This window comes from Asparagus officinalis, chromosome 3 (assembly GCF_001876935.1).
Source record: "Asparagus officinalis chromosome 3, Aspof.V1, whole genome shotgun sequence".
In the NCBI taxonomy this organism is placed as follows: Eukaryota; Viridiplantae; Streptophyta; class Magnoliopsida; order Asparagales; family Asparagaceae; genus Asparagus; species Asparagus officinalis.
In genome coordinates this window covers 34,832,235-34,852,376 of record NC_033796.1, presented here as the reverse complement: position 1 = coordinate 34,852,376, position 20,142 = coordinate 34,832,235, and the positions used below count along the sequence as shown (strand labels likewise).

General features: G+C 34.8%; 2 protein-coding genes across 2 annotated transcripts; one reads left to right on the top strand and one right to left on the bottom strand.

The window, feature by feature from the left end:
• On the top strand, positions 2,708–15,616 carry LOC109833747 (phospholipase A I). The gene is made up of 17 exons (XM_020401536.1): positions 2,708–2,850; positions 2,965–3,043; positions 3,164–3,317; positions 3,399–3,608; positions 3,712–3,957; positions 4,065–4,227; positions 4,308–4,568; positions 4,667–4,785; positions 4,859–5,020; positions 7,569–7,761; positions 8,086–8,222; positions 8,570–8,708; positions 8,906–9,112; positions 9,236–9,701; positions 9,889–10,105; positions 10,190–10,279; positions 14,922–15,616. The coding sequence occupies exons 1-17, from the start codon at positions 2,832–2,834 to the stop codon at positions 15,384–15,386; spliced, it is 3,327 nt and encodes a 1,108-aa protein (XP_020257125.1). The 5' UTR covers positions 2,708–2,831; the 3' UTR covers positions 15,387–15,616.
• On the bottom strand, positions 16,000–18,913 carry LOC109833746 (protein LHCP TRANSLOCATION DEFECT). The gene is given in 3 exon segments (XM_020401535.1): positions 16,000–16,428; positions 18,490–18,533; positions 18,536–18,913. Coding segments are annotated over 3 exon segments (546 nt in total). The 5' UTR covers positions 18,780–18,913; the 3' UTR covers positions 16,000–16,170.

Below are 20,142 nucleotides of genomic sequence, written 5' to 3'. Positions count from 1 at the left end.
CCTGTCGGTGAGCATCTGGATTGATTTGTATTTTTTGTTGATTTTGATGATGATTTTGATGAGTATGACTCAATTGATATCAGGAAACATCGATTTATGATGGCCGTTAAGTTTGGATTTTATCTCCTATCATTATTATTGTAGAAAAGGCATGTAAGACTCTAATTTGAAGAGAGAAAGATAGTTGACCTAATTAGTATCTCCCACTAGTACTTATTAGTATAGCTATGAGTAGTGTGCATTCCAGCTCTCTTATATCAGCATAAAATTTGAAGTAAAGATATGACTGTAGAAACATACTAAATGATTTATTTTAATCTAGCATAGTCATCCGATCATTGATATCTTTGGATGCAGAGAGAGTGAGTGAGTGGAAATTAGAAGCATAGTTACTCAGTACGTGGTATCTAGCGGATCATGGAACGAATTTGGGTATGCAATTCGCCATTTAGAAAATTTAGAGTCAATGAGGGTAGCTTGCTTTGGTACGCAAGTTCGGTCAGTGGGACGTTGTAAAATTTTTTGGGTGCGCTTATTGTTTTCCAAAGTGTATAGTAGAAAAGTAGAAATTAGAAAGCTAATTATGCATTTAAAAAATTTCATACAAAATACTTAAATGATTCTTTTTTATGGAGTTCATCTTTTTCTATGTTTCTTTTCGCACAGTTCGTGTTGGGAAAGGTTTCATCATTCCATGTTTTATTAATATAGGTATTTAGTTACAATAAAGTCATTGACTCATATATTCTATTGTACACATCCCTTTACTTGATTGTGCACATTGCATTGCATCTTGCACATGTATACTTAGACTTTGCGCCCCGCATACTTGTAGCAGTACACCAATTTTGGGGAACCAAATTCGTGTATCGGACGGAATCGGTTCGCAATCGTACTGGGAATCGGTTTGTATGAACTCTGCGACGGTTTTTTTTGTTTGAGGGGGGTACGTGGTCTAGGGAATCACGACTATGATTAGAAGTGATAGAAAATAAAAGGAAGATAAAAGAAGAGTTATATTGTTATGGTTCACGAGGCACACGTGGTTCATTAATTTTCGAGTAAATTTTACAAAACTTCCATCACTATTTAAACAATGCCATAAATTTTTTAAATATCGAAAAATTATCATGAACTTTTGTCAGAAAAGATATGATCTGTGAGGTTTGATGCATCATGTTTAGATGACCTGCACATGGTATTTTTTAGGGACAAAAAACCTAACATCCTCTGTATAGATACTAAGGTTTGAATAGTACCTATATATATTTGGGGTTTATTGTCATATATGGTAGCGATATGGTGGCTGATTCAATCAGGAATGCACAGAGCTGCTCAATATTCCAAGCATGGAGGAGTGGGAAGTGGGACTGATTGTCCTATTGAACTGGAATTATATGGTGTATCTATTTTATAGCCTATCTTTTGGACTCTTTTTGTTATGTAGTATGTTTAATATATGTTAGGTGGAGCGGTGTTCTGTTGAGGTAAATATGAAACTACAAAGGGGTTTTCATATATTGGTCCCCCAAATCTATCTTATTTTCAAATAAATCCCCCAAATCTATACATATTATTAAATAAGTCCCCCAAATCTCATATATTTTAATAAATGCCTCAAATCTATAAGCTAAGTCCCTCTATAATAAAAACTATTAAATTAAGTTAATTCGGTTAATCTTACATGTTTTGTCCTCCTCTTTCCTAGATATTTCTTCCCCGTAGCTCAGCTCTCTGCCTCTTCCCCAACTTTCTGTTAATTATGAAGTCTTTATTGCACTCTGTTGCAAGTATTAGGCCTAACTATCTAAGGAAGGTGGGGGAAAAATTATGAAGATTAATGTAGTTTAGTTAATTTAAGGTTAATAATTTTTAACTTGGAGGGACTTATTTAAGGGAATTAGTAGTTTTGGAGGGACTTATTTAAATATATGAGATTTAAGAGACTTATTTAAGAATGCTTATTGATTTGGGGAACTTATATTTGTGATTTGAGGACTTACTTGAAAATAAGGTAGATTTGGGGGACTTAATATAAGGAAAACCCAGCGACAAAAGGGTTGGGGGTGTAATCTCTAAAGTTTGTATCCAATCTCTTTGTGTAGTAGTAGTGGCTGGGGTGTCATCTTTTGAGGTTCCATCCTTCGTTTGAAAAAACAGGAAGAAAGAAAGAAAGAAAGAAGCTCCTTTAACATCATTAGGTTTTTTTTTGTTAACATGTAATTCATGGCATTATGTTTTTCATCATGTTACATAATGCGAGACTCTTGTCAAGTTATGTAACAGAACATAGCACATTACTTAAACATTTCTTCTGACACCATAAATGAACACTTCCCAAGCCCCAGAATGTTTTTATGCATTCTTTGTGAAGGGGGTGGAGGAGGGTGTTGTTGGAAAAACAGTTTGATGGGTATGGACATGGTCTTGTTAATTAGGTTGTAATCCTTATTGTGTTACCGATTATTTTGATACACAAATATTCTAATATTATAGCTTTGTTACCTACTTTTATCAGAGAAGTTTACTTACTCTCTCAGCAGACATCCTGTCTCTTGCTTCTATTGAAAAGATGTTATATTCTTCTGTTCTTGATGTTGCTGTGGAAATACTGCTGCTGATCAGTTAACCTGAGTAGTTGGTTTGTGAAATCGAGCATATTTCCATTATCATCTATAAATTCCTTTGTCGTAACTGCGCAGGTGCTACCTGCAGAATTAACACGATTCCCACTACTCGAGAGGCTATATCTTGATAACAATAAACTCACACATTTGCCAGCAGAACTTGGTGAAGTGAAAAGCTTGAAAGTGCTAAATGCTGACAATAACATGCTGGTTTCTCTCCCTGGTATGTGATTGAAACTTTTACAATAAATACAAAAGCTTCTACTGTTCTCCTCACTGGTAAACCTTAAGTTTGACCTCAAATCTCATCTACTCATAATCCATTATTCTTGAACAGTTGAACTGAAACAGTGTGTTGTGCTGGTTGAGTTGTCGCTGGAAAATAACAAACTTGTCCGTCCGCTATTGGATTTCAGGTTATTTTAACAGAAGTTTTCTTTCTGATGCGCCTAGCAAGCTCTGGGCTTTGGTCTAAAGATACCTACCTTGTGGTTGGGCTGCAAAATCTGAAAACCAATCTTTCATTTGTATGACAGGTCTATGTCTGAGCTTCGTGTTCTTAGGCTCTTCGGTAATCCTCTTGAGTTTCTTCCTGAAATTTTGCCATTGCATAATCTTCGGCATTTATCTCTGGCCAATATCAGAATTGAGGCAACTGAAAATCTTAAATCTGTGAATGTGCATATAGAGGTAAAAAGTTATCTTCTAAATTTAAGAACCATTTACCATGCACTTAATGAGTTTACTTAAGAAATTCACTGCTGATTGCAGACAGATAACAGCTCCTATTTCGTCGCATCTAGACAGAAACTCAGTACGTTCTTCTCTCTTGTTTTCCGCTTTTCTTCATGCCATCATCCTTTGCTGGCCTCTGCTCTTGCTAAAATGATGCAAGATCGTGGCAATTATATGTCCATTAGCAAAGAAGAAAATGCTGTACGACAGCTCATAAGTATGATTAGCAGCGATAATCGCCATGTTGTAAGTAGTAGCAATTACTTTCCTAGATTATATAGGCATTGATGTATTAGCTCAAGTTCTCTGTTCATGAATTTTTTTTTCTAATACTTATCTCTTGGTGCAGGTTGAACAAGCTTGTTTTGCTCTTTCTTCCCTAGCAGCAGATGTTTCTTTAGCAATGCTGTTAATTAAGGCTGACATCATGCAGCCCGTTGAATTTGTTCTTAGATCTATTGACCAAGAAGAACTCATATCTGTGTTGCAAGTAGTAGTCACCTTGGCATTTGCCTCTGATAGTGTTGCTCAAAAGATGCTTACAAAAGATGTGCTGAAATCACTAAAAGCACTCTGTGCTCACAAGAATGCGGAGGTGCGAAAAACCAGACTTAAGTTGTTCCTCACAAAGGATTTGCTTTATTGTTTGGCATAATTCATATCATATGTTTTCTGTACTTCTCTCCCCTTTCTGATTATCAGGTCCAGCGGTTAGCTTTATTTGCTGTTGGTAATTTAGCTTTCTGTTTGGAGAATCGTCGCATCTTAACTCAATCTGAGAGTTTGCATGAACTTCTCCTACGATTGACGGTAACAGCTGAGACACGTGTGAGTAAAGCTGCAGCACGTGCCTTAGCAATCTTTGGTATGCTTTCCCCCCCTTTTTCATCACATTTTAGATATATTCTTTCAGTAGATTTTGCTATCAATTTGGTCTTTTTCCAGGAGAAAATGAAGCTTTGCGTCGAGCATTAAGAGGAAAGCCGATTGGTAAGCGAGGACTTCGCATACTCTCAATGGATGGAGGTGGCATGAAAGGTTTGTCAACAGTGAAGATGCTTAAACAAATTGAACAAGGAACTGGAAAACGCATACATGAACTATTTGATCTTATCTGTGGCACATCCACTGGTGGTATGCTTGCAATTGCTCTTACAATAAAACAAATGACCTTGGATCAGTGTGAAGAAATATATAAACAGTTAGGTACAGGTTATTTTAATCTAGAACCTTAAAATTTCTCATATTTACATGATTTGTCCTAATTATTTATCCCTCCTCATAGTTATGATTCTTTTCCATAGGAAAGCTTGTGTTTGCTGAACCAACCCCAAAAGATGAAGCTGCAACTTGGAGGGAAAAGCTGGATCAACTTTATAAAAGTTCATCACAAAGCTTTAGAGTTGTTGTTCATGGGTCAAAAGTATAGAAGACTGTAAAGTTTCTTTCAATTCATTTCATTCTGCGAAATGTCTTATGTTAGATCTTCCTTGCAGCACAGTGCAGATCAATTTGAAATATTGCTGAAAGAGATGTGTGCTGATGATGATGGTGATCTCCTAATAGAATCTGCTGTGAAAAACATTCCAAAGGTCTTTGTTGTTTCTACACTGGTCAGTGCCGTGCCAGCTCAACCATTTCTGTTCAGAAACTATCAGGTTAGTTTATTCCCAATGTTCTGTGTTGATTCAGTCGTATAAATTATAATATTCTATGTTTCTTTAAGAAAATGGTGTTTCGTACATGGGAACCATGCCATCCTGAAAAATGGCTCCATTAAGATAAATCTTTTAAATGACATATCTGTCAACAGTCTGGTTTAGTGAGTGGTTATGACAAGTTCACCAAGGCATACCTATTCTGTACATCAGAAAAAGTGTGTGCGAGCTTTAAATCATGATAGAAACTTCTTCATCAAAGACAATCATCTGTGGAGTTTAATACAAAGACAGGAAAGCTACAGAAAGAATTAACCAAGCATTTGCCACCAGTTATCAACCTGATAGCAACCTTTTCATTACTTCCATTTTCTTTAGCCTAATTAGCTGTGAAGAACAGTGAATAATACGTAAAATCTTGATATTCACTTGCCTGGTAGGGTAATCAATCTTCCCCTGATCATGCAACTGAATCCTCATGTCACTAAGAGGCAACTCTCCACCCTGCTATGAAAGCTTTGATAAATGAGTTAGATAACAAGGTATATGCCAGTTTTTTGTGGCACAGATAGACCAAGAGACCAAATATATCATTCCCATTATTAATCTATCTGAAACAGTAAAAGTGAATATGCCCCTGTGTAGCATTACTCCCTGAATGTTCTTCAGAATACAGGCTCAGAAACTTTCTCAATAGGAAATCCAGTGAATAAGAAACACAATAATGAATACTTGGAGTAATTTTAACTCTTCTGCATCCAAATGCACTCATGAAAGCATTTATTGTAAACAACGAGATAATATGCTAACCTTTCGAAACAATTAAATAGTGACAGGACATCTTACTAGGTGAGACTTCTTAATTTCTTGTTAAATTAATGATATGCTAAGCTCCTTCATTAATTTCTTGTTCAGTTTGAGAGGGTTATCCTTGCCTGTCTGCCTATTAATTTCAGTAAATAGGAGAACACCTAGTTCCCTAGGCGGTGTCTTAATGACTCGGACGCTCAGGTATCAAGTTATTATTTTCTTTGTGTAACATCTACTTGCTAATTCCTGATTTATTTTAACAAGATCTCAATGTTAAGTTACTCAAGCAATAAATGTATTGGACTACCCATTCGCCCTAAAGTGTGAGTCATGCACCATTCTAAGAAAAGTAAGCAAGAGAGAAGAAGGAAAGATGAGAATTTAAAAAAAAAGAATGAAAAATTCTGTTTTTTTCTAGGGAAGTGGTTAATAGAAGTGGCTTGCTAGTACAGGAGGCCGCACGTCCTTGGAGGTTGTAGGTCAACAACACCTGCTTTTGTCAGAGGTTGGTTCATTAATTGTTTGCTGATACCAAATTTAAGGGGATAAATGTTCTGCTAGCATTGGGAATAGTTACAATGTTGGGTATCAAATGTACCTACACCATATAAAGCTCTTGATATTGAAGGCTATGACTATGTAATAATGTTGTAATGCTATTACTATGTTATAGTGGGTGAAATGAGTTTGACCACCCATATTGTACTTAAACAGGCATACGTTTTTTTCTCCTGTCAATAAAATTATAGGTGAGAAGGCTTAAGCGGAACAAAGCAGTGCAGCCGACACCTTGCAACTATCTAGACAGACCACCTGAGCATCTAGGTGGTTGCCTTGGAAACATTGATAAGATTATAAGGCCACGAACTTTTTATAGGCTAGAAATGTTGGAAAACCTGAGGGAGTGCCTGTGCCATAAACTAGGTTACCCGGACACGGCGTTTTGGATGCCGTGTCCATGTCCAACATGTGTCAGACATGGATTCTCCGCGGACATGCAATGGACATGTGTGATTCAAAGAAAAACCCAATTTCCTTATTACTTATATCCTAAATTAATCTCTTTGGTAATATTGGGCTCAAAGCCAATTGGTTTTTGAACCCGACAACTGAAACCCATTGCTTAAATATTTGAAAAATATCCAATCGTATTATCCCATATGGTTAAGACTAAACTTTTGTTGTTAAACCTTATTCTTAGTTTGATTTAACTTGATTTTTAATTGTTATAAGTAACAGAAAGAAACATGCAAATGTTATACATATTTTAATTTAATATTTGATCTTATATGTGTGTGTGTCCCTATATCCTATATTTTACAAATTTGCTATGTCCCGTGGACAAGGAATATATATATATATATATATATATATATCATGTCCCTGTGTCCTATATTTTAGAAATTTGCTGTGTCCCGTGTTCGTATCTGTGTCCGTGTCAGCACCCATACTATTCTACCTAGGCCATAAATGACAAGCAGAATACAGGGATGGGCAAGCAGCAAAATGTGGGAGTATATAATAGAAAATAAATGAAAATGAAAAGTATCATTGACTGAAAACAAGATTGCAAAAGTTGTTTGAGATGCTTTGGACAGATAAGGTTTAGATATATGTTTGTAATATACGACGGACTGATTACTTTCCAGCTTCCAGAAGTGAATATTGTGATAGTTGTTCTTTGTTTTTTGCTATTGCGCTGCTGGATTAGTAAATGACAACTTCCATATTTCGCTAGTATCCAGCTGGCACTCCAGAGCTGCCATCAATGATGGCTGAAAGTCCTTCAATCAGTGCAGTTGGAACAACCTCACCAAATCCTCAAATTGGTATCCGGCGCGGAGCTTTCATGGGAACCTGTAAGCATCGGATATGGCAGGCTATAAGAGCTTCATCTGCTGCGCCATATTATCTTGATGATTATTCAGATGGTAATTGTTCATTGCATCCTACCTAGATATCTAAGTATGTCAGCTAAATTTTCTCTCTTTTTATTGATTTTATTTTATTTTTAGCATGTACACATATATGTTGGTCAGTAATCAGACGAAGGAATCAGCTTTACTTTTCTGTTTCTTGAGTGGAATATAGAATGGAGAATGTTGATCTATTTCATAACATACGACTTGCAAAATTGTCCAGTGAACATAATACAAATATGAAATGATGAAACATTTTAGTTCATATCTTTAGAGTTCCAGTTTCTATGTGAGTGGTTTAAGGTTTGATAATTATTTGATATGTTTTTTCTTTAGATGTTAATCGCTGGCAGGATGGAGCTATTGTAGCAAACAATCCAACATGTATTGCTATAAGAGAAGCACAACTGTTATGGCCTGATACACAAATCGATTGTCTAGTTTCAATGGGATGTGGTTCAGTTCCGACAAAGGTATATTTATCTTCTCCTTGTTTCAGGGTTGCCATTGTTTTTGTGCTCACCATACCGTCTGAGGATATTTAGATACGTATCATGCATTCTAGTTGCTGGAGACGCGTTAAAACTTGTATACTGCTAGTTATAGTTAAATGCTTCAAGTTATCCTAAGATTTTATTGTACCACAGTGAGAACAATCGAGAAGTCTAAGGGAAGGTAGTAACATCGGGCTTTAAAAAAAAAATTCTGTTCCGAGATTGTTATTGTGAATTATCACTTGTTTTAGTGTCACTTGATGTGCTCTTTTCCCCAAATAGATTCCTTCATTTTCTCTAACTGTCCCTTGTGATGGTGAAATCAGGCTCGTAAAGGAGGTTGGCGTTATTTGGATACAGGACAAGTGTTGATCGAGAGTGCATGCTCAACAGAGCGAGTTGAGGAAATATTGGACACATTACTACCTCTACTGCCCGACTTGCAGTACTACCGTTTTAATCCAGGTGAGCAATTGTTTTTAACAAGTTTACTTCATCAAAATGCACAGATGTCCGGTTGCGTCTGTTCATTTTGCTTTCAGCTACAGTTACATGTTCATCATGCTATGGGCAATTCCTGTTCTTTAGATTATCTTGTTTTTATGTTTTTTTGTTTTCTGCTGTTTTAACATAACTTCATTGTGGCTTCTTCACGTTTTCAGTTGATGAGCGGTGTGATATGGAACTAGATGAGACTGATCCTGCTATTTGGCTTAAGTTGGAAGCAGCTACTGAGGAGTACATTCAGAAGAATGCTCAAGCATTCAAGAATGTCAATGAGCATTTACTTGCGAGATTCCAGAATGAAGACAAAATGTTTGAGCATCTGAAGACCTATGGCTCTTCAAAGTTGAACAATTCACATCCAGGTTTATATTGCACCATGATGGTTTTTTTTATTTGCTTGTCTGAATTAAGTTAGGCTCAAATTACAACTTTGAACTGATAGCTGCTTCACCTTTATTTTTATTTTTCTTTGTTTCCGCGTTCAGGAAATGATGAAAATAGCCCTTCATTAGGTTGGAGGCGCATGGTCCTACTTGTGGAGTCTTCTAATAGTCCTGATGCTGGAAAGACTGTGAACCATGTCCAGTCTCTTGAGACATTTTGTGCTCGTAACCACATTAAATTGTCACTTACTAACAGGAGTGCAGGAATTTCTAAGCTAACAAATACAGTTCCTACACCCTTCACATCTCCCTTATTTACTGGAAGCTTTCCATCAAGTCCACTTTTATACAGTCCTGAATATGGTCCTAGACGAGGGAATCATATTGATTTAGTTCCACCACTTAGCTTGGATGGCCATCAAATTGGAATGTCACAACCAACTTCTCCGTCAGCTTCCAGGCTGCCTTCAATACATGTGCGCTCATTACATGAGAAACTACAAAACTTGCCACAAGTAGGCCTAATACATCTGGCTCTTCAAAATGACTCAACTGGTTCCATACTAAGGTGAGATATTTTTCACTTTGCCAAGACACGCACACATGTATGTATGTGTGTATGCATGCATGCATGGATGGATGGATGCATGCATGTCTGACTCCCTCCCTCCCTCTGTGTGTGCCTGTGTGCGTGTGAGTGAGTGAGAATTTTGGTTGTTCAATGTAATTGTTGTCTAATATGGTGTTTCCATCAGTTGGCAGAATGATGTGTTTGTGGTTGCTGAACCTGGGGAACTTGCAGATAAATTTCTTCTTAGTGTTAAATCTAGCTTATCATCAATGATGCGAGGTCGTAGAAGGAAGGACCTTTGTTCCTTGACAAAGATTTCATCTGTATCTGATCTAGTTGCACAGTGGCCAAAATTTCAAGTTGGAGGCGTCCTTCATCGTTATATTGGACGCCAAACTCAAGTAACTAGTTCATTTTTCCAATTTGAATTTTTTAATCTTTTTATCTTTTATCATGAAGCTAACTTTATACATCATAAATCAAAGGTTATGGAGGATAACCAGGAGATTGGTGCCTTTATGTTTCGACGTACGGTTCCTTCTGTTCATCTGACATCTGAGGATGTTCGTTGGATGGTGAGTTGACTCCAAGTTTAGTGAAGCCTTCTTTATAATGGGAAAAAAATCCATCAAAATTTCTTTGCTAAAATTTCTTGGTTTGCAGTATTGTTGAGCTCCCCTTCCATTTTATGTTTTAGCTCCAAGTATCAAACCTTAGATTATTTCATTCGAGAGTTGATGCTTTCATTAAGCTCCTCCAATCGAGATTACCTTCTAAAAATTAATAGGAGACGCACCTTTTTTAAGAAAAGATTGACTTTGAATTGAAAACATCATCCCCGGATTGAAGAATTAGGCTGTGCAATGTGCATCCTAACAAATTGTTTAAAAAATACTCCCTTTAAAAGTGAGAGTTTGGAAAAAAACTTTATGTGGACAAAAATACCCTTGACCCTTTAAAATGGGAGGTTGTGAAAACTTTGTGGACAAAAATACCCTTGACCCTTTTAAATATTATATTATTATCATATTCTATCATAATTAATTTTAATTAATAGGTATAAGCTTTAATTATCCTATCCTCTCCTAATTAATACGTATACAAGCTCAGATTTCATTTAAATATGTTAAAAATAGAAAATCATAGAACTTACAAATTTTATAGTTACTAGAGAAAAGAAATAAAGATTTAAAAATTTGACAATCTAATGATTAAATTTGGTGCCTAACAAGTAGAAAAATAGAACTCTTTATCTTATCATGGTGCCTAACAAGTAGAAAAATAGAACTCTTTATCTTATCATTCTTTTCCTTATAATTAAATTTAAAAACAAAAATAAGGATAATTAGATGATATTATGAAATATTCTTACATCCTAAATTATCTTCATTATTAATGAGACAAATATTAATTATGTGTCATTAACTTAGCTAGAAAATATACAAACTCCATAAAACTTATCTAACTTGTGGAAATACCCAAAGGACTTTGATAATTTTAAGATTTAAAAAAAAAGAAATTATAAAATTAGTAGAAATAACAAAAAGACTTAGAAATTGTATATTTTGCGAAAAATTCATAGAACTTACCGAAACCCAAAAGACTTCAAAATATTAAAATTTTTGTAGAAAAATCCTAGATTTTACAAAATTTCTAGAAAAATCTAGATTTTACGAAAATTGCAGAAAAATTCAGAATTACAAATGTTTCAAAGTTTTAGAGAAACTTCCCTAATTTAATAAAACACAAGGAATTTAAAAAGTTTATAGAACAAATAACACTAAAACTTAAAAAAGACCCCTGAAAGTTTATTAGTTTACAAAAAGAACCCTTAAAATTCACAAAATTTGGTCAAATAGGATGAATCTAAATGACAAGAAAATATCATGAAATTTGATGAAACAAGCTCAAGAAGGAGCAATATTAGAATTTAGAACTCATATATGATCATTATTCGCAGAATCACTTTTGCTAGAAGAGCAAACTATATTCTAGTTATTCATAAATTATTTACATTAATAAGTATATTAATACATATATACGATTTTTTGATATTAGCCCCTTAAAGCATTAATTTTTTATATTAGTCCCTTAAATCTTCATATTTTGATATTAGTCCCTCAAATTGCAAAAATATGTAGACATTAGTCCCTTCATATTTTGATATTAGTCCCTCAAATTGCAAAAATATGTAGGCATTAGTTCCTTTATAGTTTGATATTAGTCCCTCAAGCTGCAAAAATATGTAGACATTAGTCCCTCCGTTATGTTTATTGTTTAATATGCTTACTCATGGTTAGATTTAGACTAACCGTGGGTGTCTAGCTACCAAAATACCCTCACTCATTTAATTCACCCACCAAGCGCGTGCACACACACTCCCTCTCTCCGTTTAAAAAATACTCCCTTTAAAAGTGAGAGTTTGGAAAAAAACTTTATGTGGACAAAAATACCCTTGACCCTTTAAAATGGGAGGTTGTGAAAACTTTGTGGACAAAAATACCCTTGACCCTTTTAAATATTATATTATTATCATATTCTATCATAATTAATTTTAATTAATAGGTATAAGCTTTAATTATCCTATCCTCTCCTAATTAATACGTATACAAGCTCAGATTTCATTTAAATATGTTAAAAATAGAAAATCATAGAACTTACAAATTTTATAGTTACTAGAGAAAAGAAATAAAGATTTAAAAATTTGACAATCTAATGATTAAATTTGGTGCCTAACAAGTAGAAAAATAGAACTCTTTATCTTATCATTCTTTTCCTTATAATTAAATTTAAAAACAAAAATAAGGATAATTAGATGATATTATGAAATATTCTTACATCCTAAATTATCTTCATTATTAATGAGACAAATATTAATTATGTGTCATTAACTTAGCTAGAAAATATACAAACTCCATAAAACTTATCTAACTTGTGGAAATACCCAAAGGACTTTGATAATTTTAAGATTTAAAAAAAAAGAAATTATAAAATTAGTAGAAATAACAAAAAGACTTAGAAATTGTATATTTTGCGAAAAATTCATAGAACTTACCGAAACCCAAAAGACTTCAAAATATTAAAATTTTTGTAGAAAAATCCTAGATTTTACAAAATTTCTAGAAAAATCTAGATTTTACGAAAATTGCAGAAAAATTCAGAATTACAAATGTTTCAAAGTTTTAGAGAAACTTCCCTAATTTAATAAAACACAAGGAATTTAAAAAGTTTATAGAACAAATAACACTAAAACTTAAAAAAGACCCCTGAAAGTTTATTAGTTTACAAAAAGAACCCTTAAAATTCACAAAATTTGGTCAAATAGGATGAATCTAAATGACAAGAAAATATCATGAAATTTGATGAAACAAGCTCAAGAAGGAGCAATATTAGAATTTAGAACTCATATATGATCATTATTCGCAGAATCACTTTTGCTAGAAGAGCAAACTATATTCTAGTTATTCATAAATTATTTACATTAATAAGTATATTAATACATATATACGATTTTTTGATATTAGCCCCTTAAAGCATTAATTTTTTATATTAGTCCCTTAAATCTTCATATTTTGATATTAGTCCCTCAAATTGCAAAAATATGTAGACATTAGTCCCTTCATATTTTGATATTAGTCCCTCAAATTGCAAAAATATGTAGGCATTAGTTCCTTTATAGTTTGATATTAGTCCCTCAAGCTGCAAAAATATGTAGACATTAGTCCCTCCGTTATGTTTATTGTTTAATATGCTTACTCATGGTTAGATTTAGACTAACCGTGGGTGTCTAGCTACCAAAATACCCTCACTCATTTAATTCACCCACCAAGCGCGTGCACACACACTCCCTCTCTCCGCCCCCCCCCCCCCCCCCCCCCCCCCCCCCCCCCCCCCCCCCCCCCCTCTCCCTCTCCCTCTCCCTCTCCTCCCCCCCTCTCTCTCTCTCAATGGAGGAGTTCTGATAGACTTTTATAGCCTCCAAAAATAAAAAGAGCCGCTGAAGAAGATGGGTTCGCTATTTTATTGGGCTGTTGGAGAAGACGAGTTGTAAAACATGTTCGATTTAGTTTTTTTATTGGGTTTCTTAAGCTTAACAGGTATAGAGGTTTGGTATTAGGAGTGAGAGTATAGCTATTAATTTCTTTAAAAAATTTAATCATAATAGAATATTTCCCATCATTTAAAATCCCAGTTAACCATGTGGACTAATATCAACACATTTCTACAATTTGAAGGAATAATATGAAAATGTAAAGATTTGAGAGACTAATAACAAAATACTAATGATTTATGGGACTGATATCGAAAGACCACTACATGTGTGCGTATCACTTAATTAAAACAATTTACTGAGGTGATGACTACAATAACGACTAGAAATCGGTCAACTGATCATTATCCTTTAGGCACGCGGATTCGGTAGATTGTTCCTACTTATTTCACTCTAAAATTTATGTACTATTATATGTAAATTCTCAAAAAGTTCTTTATAATACTTTCTCCTAAATTTAACTTCTTTTTGATTAACTTTCTCACTTTTTTGTTCATGAAATAAGTTCAAGCTATAAAACAATATGTCCATAATGCACTTATAGTGAAGAATGAAAAAATAAACTCAAAAAAAATAATTAAAATATTTAACCACGTGCAATGCACGTGCATCCGACCTAGTAGAAATATATGTCCAAGTATGTCATGCTAATTCTCTAAAAGAAAAATTGGAAGCATATTAAATATATATTGCTTCAGCTTCTTCCATGACCTACAGACATAGTTTAGTGACATTTATAGTAATTTTTCTGGTATAAGTCATGGAGCATATAGAGATAGCAAGCAGCTGTAACGTGCATATCAGCTGATATTATAAAGGGTTAATTACATATATACCCCCTGTCGAGATGTTTTGAACTTAAATACCTCTAGTTTTATTGTTGTAGATAAACCCCAAGTAAAAGTTTTGGCTCTTTTTACCTTCGAAGAAAGAGAAAATTGTTTGTGAGAAATAACCCCCCCTGAGGGTATAAAAGTCAAAAAGATTTCACTCAGGGCGTCTATTTGCAATAAGAAAACTAGAGGGGTATTAAGTTCATAATAACGATAATAAAGGTAGCCTGCCGCAATTAACCCTATTAGAAAATAATTAGTCCATTTACCTCTCTTCTTCTCTCTAAATAACTATTTTGCTTGCTGCTCGCTCTTCCCTTTGTGACATTCCAGGTGGGAGCATGGAGAGAACGAATCATCATCTTCACAGGTCGGTGTGGCCCACCTTCAAACCTCTTAAAAGCTTTCTTCGATTCAGGAGCAAAAGCCATCATTGCATCAAAGGCTGAAGCTCCTGACACACGGTCGACAGGATTTCATGCTCCGGGAGAAAACAATGGCTCCGAGAATGGCAAATTCGTAATTGGAGACGAAGAAGCTGAGGATGAAGAACAAGATAGTCCAGAGCCTGACCCATCTAGCCCAATGAGCGATTGGGAGGACAGCGATGCTGAGCAGGGAGGAACTGATCATTTGATGGACTGGGATGATGATTATGAAGAAAATCTCTCTCAGTTTGTTTGCCTTTTATACGACATGCTGTTCCGTGAGGGAGCAACTGTGAATGTTGCGCTACATCATGCACTTCGTGCCCATCCGAAGTTAAGGTATACATGCCATCTACCAAATGTACTCTGATCGAATGGAATACAAGTGTAGATCAATAATAAAACAAACAAATTGTTATAGACAAGAGGATAAGGAAAACCAGAGGGAGAGATCAGTTTTGTGTTGTAGAGGATATTTTATAAATTAAAAGGGAAACGAGAGAGAGTGTCGATGCCTTGAGTGCCGAAAAATTAAGATGTGTATAAGCAGTTACAATATAGTATCAATGAAATAAATAAATAAATAAATAAATAAATAAAGGTAATGGTACCCTGGGTACTCCTAATTTTCAGCAACACATGGAAGTTAGCACCTTGTTTCTTATATGCAGTACTCTTGTTGTTTCCAGTATATGCAGCCCTTATGCATGGGGTAACGTGTCATATCTGCGTTCTCACGCTTATGGTTGGTTCATTCTTAAAAGTCAAAATATTTTGGCTATAGTATGGAGGGAAATGTTGAATCCTATCTACCAATATAGTGTGATTAGAATTTTCGCCTGTTTTTTTCTTCTTATTTGTTTCATAACTCCTCTATGGACTGAATACTCGCTAATAGTGGCAATGCAAGCAAAGTTGAACTCTAGCAATTATCCTTTACTCTGTGGCATATTTCACCTTTATACACTCGGTGACAAAATACATGATGCAAAGATGTTGTTTGTTCATTCTGCATAAGCCAAATTCACGGACAGTTACTACTCTGCAAAAAGGTTGGACATAATTTTACAAAAGCTGAATTCACAAGAAATTACAAAAGCTGAATTCACAAGAAAAAACAAGACTGGAATCAACATGAATCATATCAGATGTTATCAAGCTTTTTGTACAGAGAACTCAACAATGAATTCTTTGATCTCTTCACTGGATGCTCTATCTAGAGCTGTTCTTCCATCTGCGTCTTTGACATCGTAATTTGCACCCGCTCTCAGAAGCTCTTCGATTTTTGGTTTGTCACCTTCGGATGCTGCTAACATCAACAAGATATCTACTGGGTGAATATTTTGATTCAAGAGCGCTTCCATCTTATCATATGTACCTTCAACTGCGAGCATTCCCATATAGTTGAAGTACTGCAGAACAGAAACTATATCATGATTTGCTCCGAATTTGGATCCTCTCCACTACAAAAAAGTAGTGGAGTGACCACTACTTTATGAAAACCAGACTCATTTAAAGAAAATATCATTAATAGGAATAAGCAGAGATCTAAAGACATACAAATAAGGATATAGTTTGTGGCAGACTTTGTGGAAGTTTTCATATATGAAGGAAGTTGAGTATGAGACATCAAGTCATTAACCATGCGGGGCACATGATCGATGGTCAAACGATAAAAATTATTAGCAATCATATGATTGCTCGTAATATGTAGAATGTGGCTTAGTTCAGCCTTTGGGTTTATGGGTGAATGTTGTACCTCAGAGATGAATTTGGGTAAATTTTATTATATTTACTTCTGCTATAGACTTCTACACGTATGGGAGTTTGGAGCATTGTTCCTTGATCAGTGGTTTTAGGTGTTTATATTGCATGTCATAGATTTTACTTCAATTGCTATAAGAAAAGAAGAGATTTTACTTCAACTACCTATCAACTAGCCATCCTGCACCTAAAATACATAGGCGAAATGGCCAAACCACTATTGTTTTAAATAAGAAATCTTAAGTTTGATTCTCTTCATCTGTAATGAGGAGTTTCAGGAGGACTTTTCTGTGATAATTGATCAGTGCTGTTGGAAGAAAAATTCACTTGTTCGACGGCCTCGTCAAAATAATTAACTAAAACCCAAATAAAAAAAAAACCCATCCAGATTTTAAGGAATGTTCTTTTTAGCACTAGCATCTCACATCAGATATACTATACTCTTGTTGCTGATGAGAGGAACATGAGACAACATTTTCACTAGTTATTTTGTTGTGGCATCATCTATGGAGCATGACTGGATGCCAAGAAAGCTCCGTAAGTGTGTTTGGTTAGAGGATGTTGTAATATCAAATGTAGTTGCAACTCAAATGGTGTTGCACCACTCTAAAATTTGAGCGTGGATGCAACACTCACATTTTGAGCATATTTGAATGTTGCAACAACATCCAACCAAACACTCATAGATACAGTTAGAACTACATAGTGTTCCAACGGCATCAATTCAAACACATTCATGATGTAGCAACTACATTTGTAGTTCCAACAATCTTTGCCCTAAAACAATGTCACTAAAGTTACATAACCAGAGTCCATCTGAAATCAGTCCTCTATGAGGTAATGTCAGATTCATAGCGGAGATGACCGTAAGCAGAAAAGGTACCATTTTATAAATCCTTAGACGAACTTTTTAATTTTGTTCATACAGCTTAAGCTAATGAAACCATTAAGTTTTGCCTCAAAAATTCCGTAGACAGGGAAGATGTCTAAAAGAAGTAGGTAAGTTGATAAGATTTAATCTACTTTATGAGCATAACAGCAGTTAAACAGAAGACTATTAGCAAATTTAATTCTTGAAAGTACCTTGTAATGGATCATACATCATCAAAACTTACTAACCAAACTTTTTTTTTGGGTATTCTTCTTAAGTCTTCATTTTGCTGCTATAGCATATTTTAAGAGATACTACCAGCATTCCAGTAAATCATTGATCAAAAACATTATCCATAAGATTTTCTTATATACAAGGTGATTAACAGATAATCTTTTCTCTTGCATTTATGAACTCAGGGATAGCTACATAAATGTTACCGCAAGTAAAACAAAGACAAACGTCAAAACAAAAATCTCAGTCATATACATAGAGAAACAATGTTCAATTTCTTTCATTTGAATAAATTGAATAGAAAAATACAATTTGGGATGGGATTACGTTAATTGACCCATGTTGGCCCCAAGTAAGATTAAAATAAAAGGTGTAAATTAATGTGTAACATATGGGATATATATGAAGGCTGTATAATCTTAACTGAACAAGAGTTAGTAAATTATGAAATAACAATTTAGTAACTTCTTTGATATATACATTGTTGGGTGGAATCATCATCTAACCTTAAAAAAAAAGGACTATCTCAAACTATGAGAAAAACCCACAAAAGCAATAAATAAATTTCTGTAAAAGAAAGAGAAATTATGAACAAAGAAATAACCTGCTCAACATCATCTCTATCGAAGTCATCCCTCGACTGGCTTAGATCCCTGCACCTTCAGCATCAACTCCACTGCTCCCAAACTTGAACCAGCACCTGGCTCCAGAGCACCCAGACCCTGAGCCACCTGATGTGGGTCCCACTTTAGAGCCCAGCTTGGTGGGTCTCAGCCAGCTCAGCCTCCTCGTGAAGGCCAAGAAGGGAGAGGAGCTCAGGCTGGGGGTTCTCTCCATTGAAGGAGATGATAATGATGGGATGTGGAGATGGATGGTACATGGGATTGATGCCATTTTTGGTGAGGCGTTCTGAGGGGAGAGAAGAGGGAGAGAGAAGAATGAGAGAGAAAGATAAGATTTCTGTTTAGATATTTGGGTTTACTTTTGCTTTTTCGCTTTGGGGGAAGGAATGTGAATGAATTAATTTTGTTCGTGAGTTTTTTTTTTGAAGGGAAAGAAAAGTAATAAATTTTATGCCATCTAACCTTTATGCTATATAATTTGATTAACTCTCAAATTGGGGATGTAGAGGAGGTGAATTGTTGTTGACCATCATGATACATCTCAATTTCCTTTGCTAAATTTTCAAAAATAATTATTATATTTCTTCTACCATTCCTTTCCTTTCTTTTACATTATTTTCTCTTCTTTTATTTCCCTTCTCCTTCATTAGTAAACTCTCAAACATAGCATTTTACATGTTACTCTTAGGGGCTGTTTGGATTGATTTTTTAGATAGGTAAAAGGGTGGAAAGCTGCCAAAAATGTCAGTTTTTGGCAGCTTTCCCCCAAAATAACATTTATAAAAGGTGATTTTGGGGGAAAGCTGCCAAAAAGCTGATATTTTTGGCAGCTTTCCACCCTTTTACCTATCTAAAAAATCAATCCAAACAACCCCTTAATCTCTAAAATTAAAGTGCATAGTTACATTTTAGTCCTTGCACATTATGATTATTAGTGAATTTTGTGAGCACCATGAAGTGATCTAGTTTCCTCGAATGAACTCCCTCGTCATGTTACATGATTTACCCACTCTACAATTAGATTGCGGTAAGTTTTTACTAAATGGTTTGTTTTTCAGAAAATCTAAAACGAGGAAATAGTAAATAAACATAAAAAGGGGTTTAAAGGAATTTCCTTCACAGAAGCTTTGGATTAGGTTTCTTTAAATTATAGTCTCTTGTGGTTTCAAAGTGGTAAATAAACTAAAGTAAGAAAACTTTATGGAAATGGGTGGAAAAAACACAAGGTTACTTGAATTTAAAGAAATAGTCTTGTAATCTAAGCTTTTCCCATAAATTTTGGGCGACGAATAGCAGTGTTTTTCCCCATTTGTTTGAATAGCAGTGTTTTTCCCCATTTGTTCGGTTGCATGTATTTTGAAGAGAAAACTTGAAAAACTATCAAATTATAAGGTCTACATAATACATCCAGATTTACTAATTTTTTTTTTATATTTGGTTGCCCCATCATGAAAATGATGAGATTATAGTCAAAAGCAAAACTACTCAAATAGAAATCCCTCCCAAATGAACGAATTTAAGTGGAAGCTAAAATTCCAAACCAAACAAAGGGAAACAGTTGATTGGAAAGTACTTATGTGTTAGTCTATAATGGGGGTGGGCGTGGGCTGAGCCTGACCCATGAAGTGGCTCGT

Excerpts from the sequence above, each read along its gene's own strand:
- LOC109833747 (XM_020401536.1), top strand. Across the intron at positions 3,609-3,711 it reads GCAGCGATAATCGCCATGTT|GTTGAACAAGCTTGTTTTGC; the intron begins GTAAGTAGTAGC and ends CTCTTGGTGCAG. Across the intron at positions 8,709-8,905 it reads GTACTACCGTTTTAATCCAG|TTGATGAGCGGTGTGATATG; the intron begins GTGAGCAATTGT and ends TCACGTTTTCAG.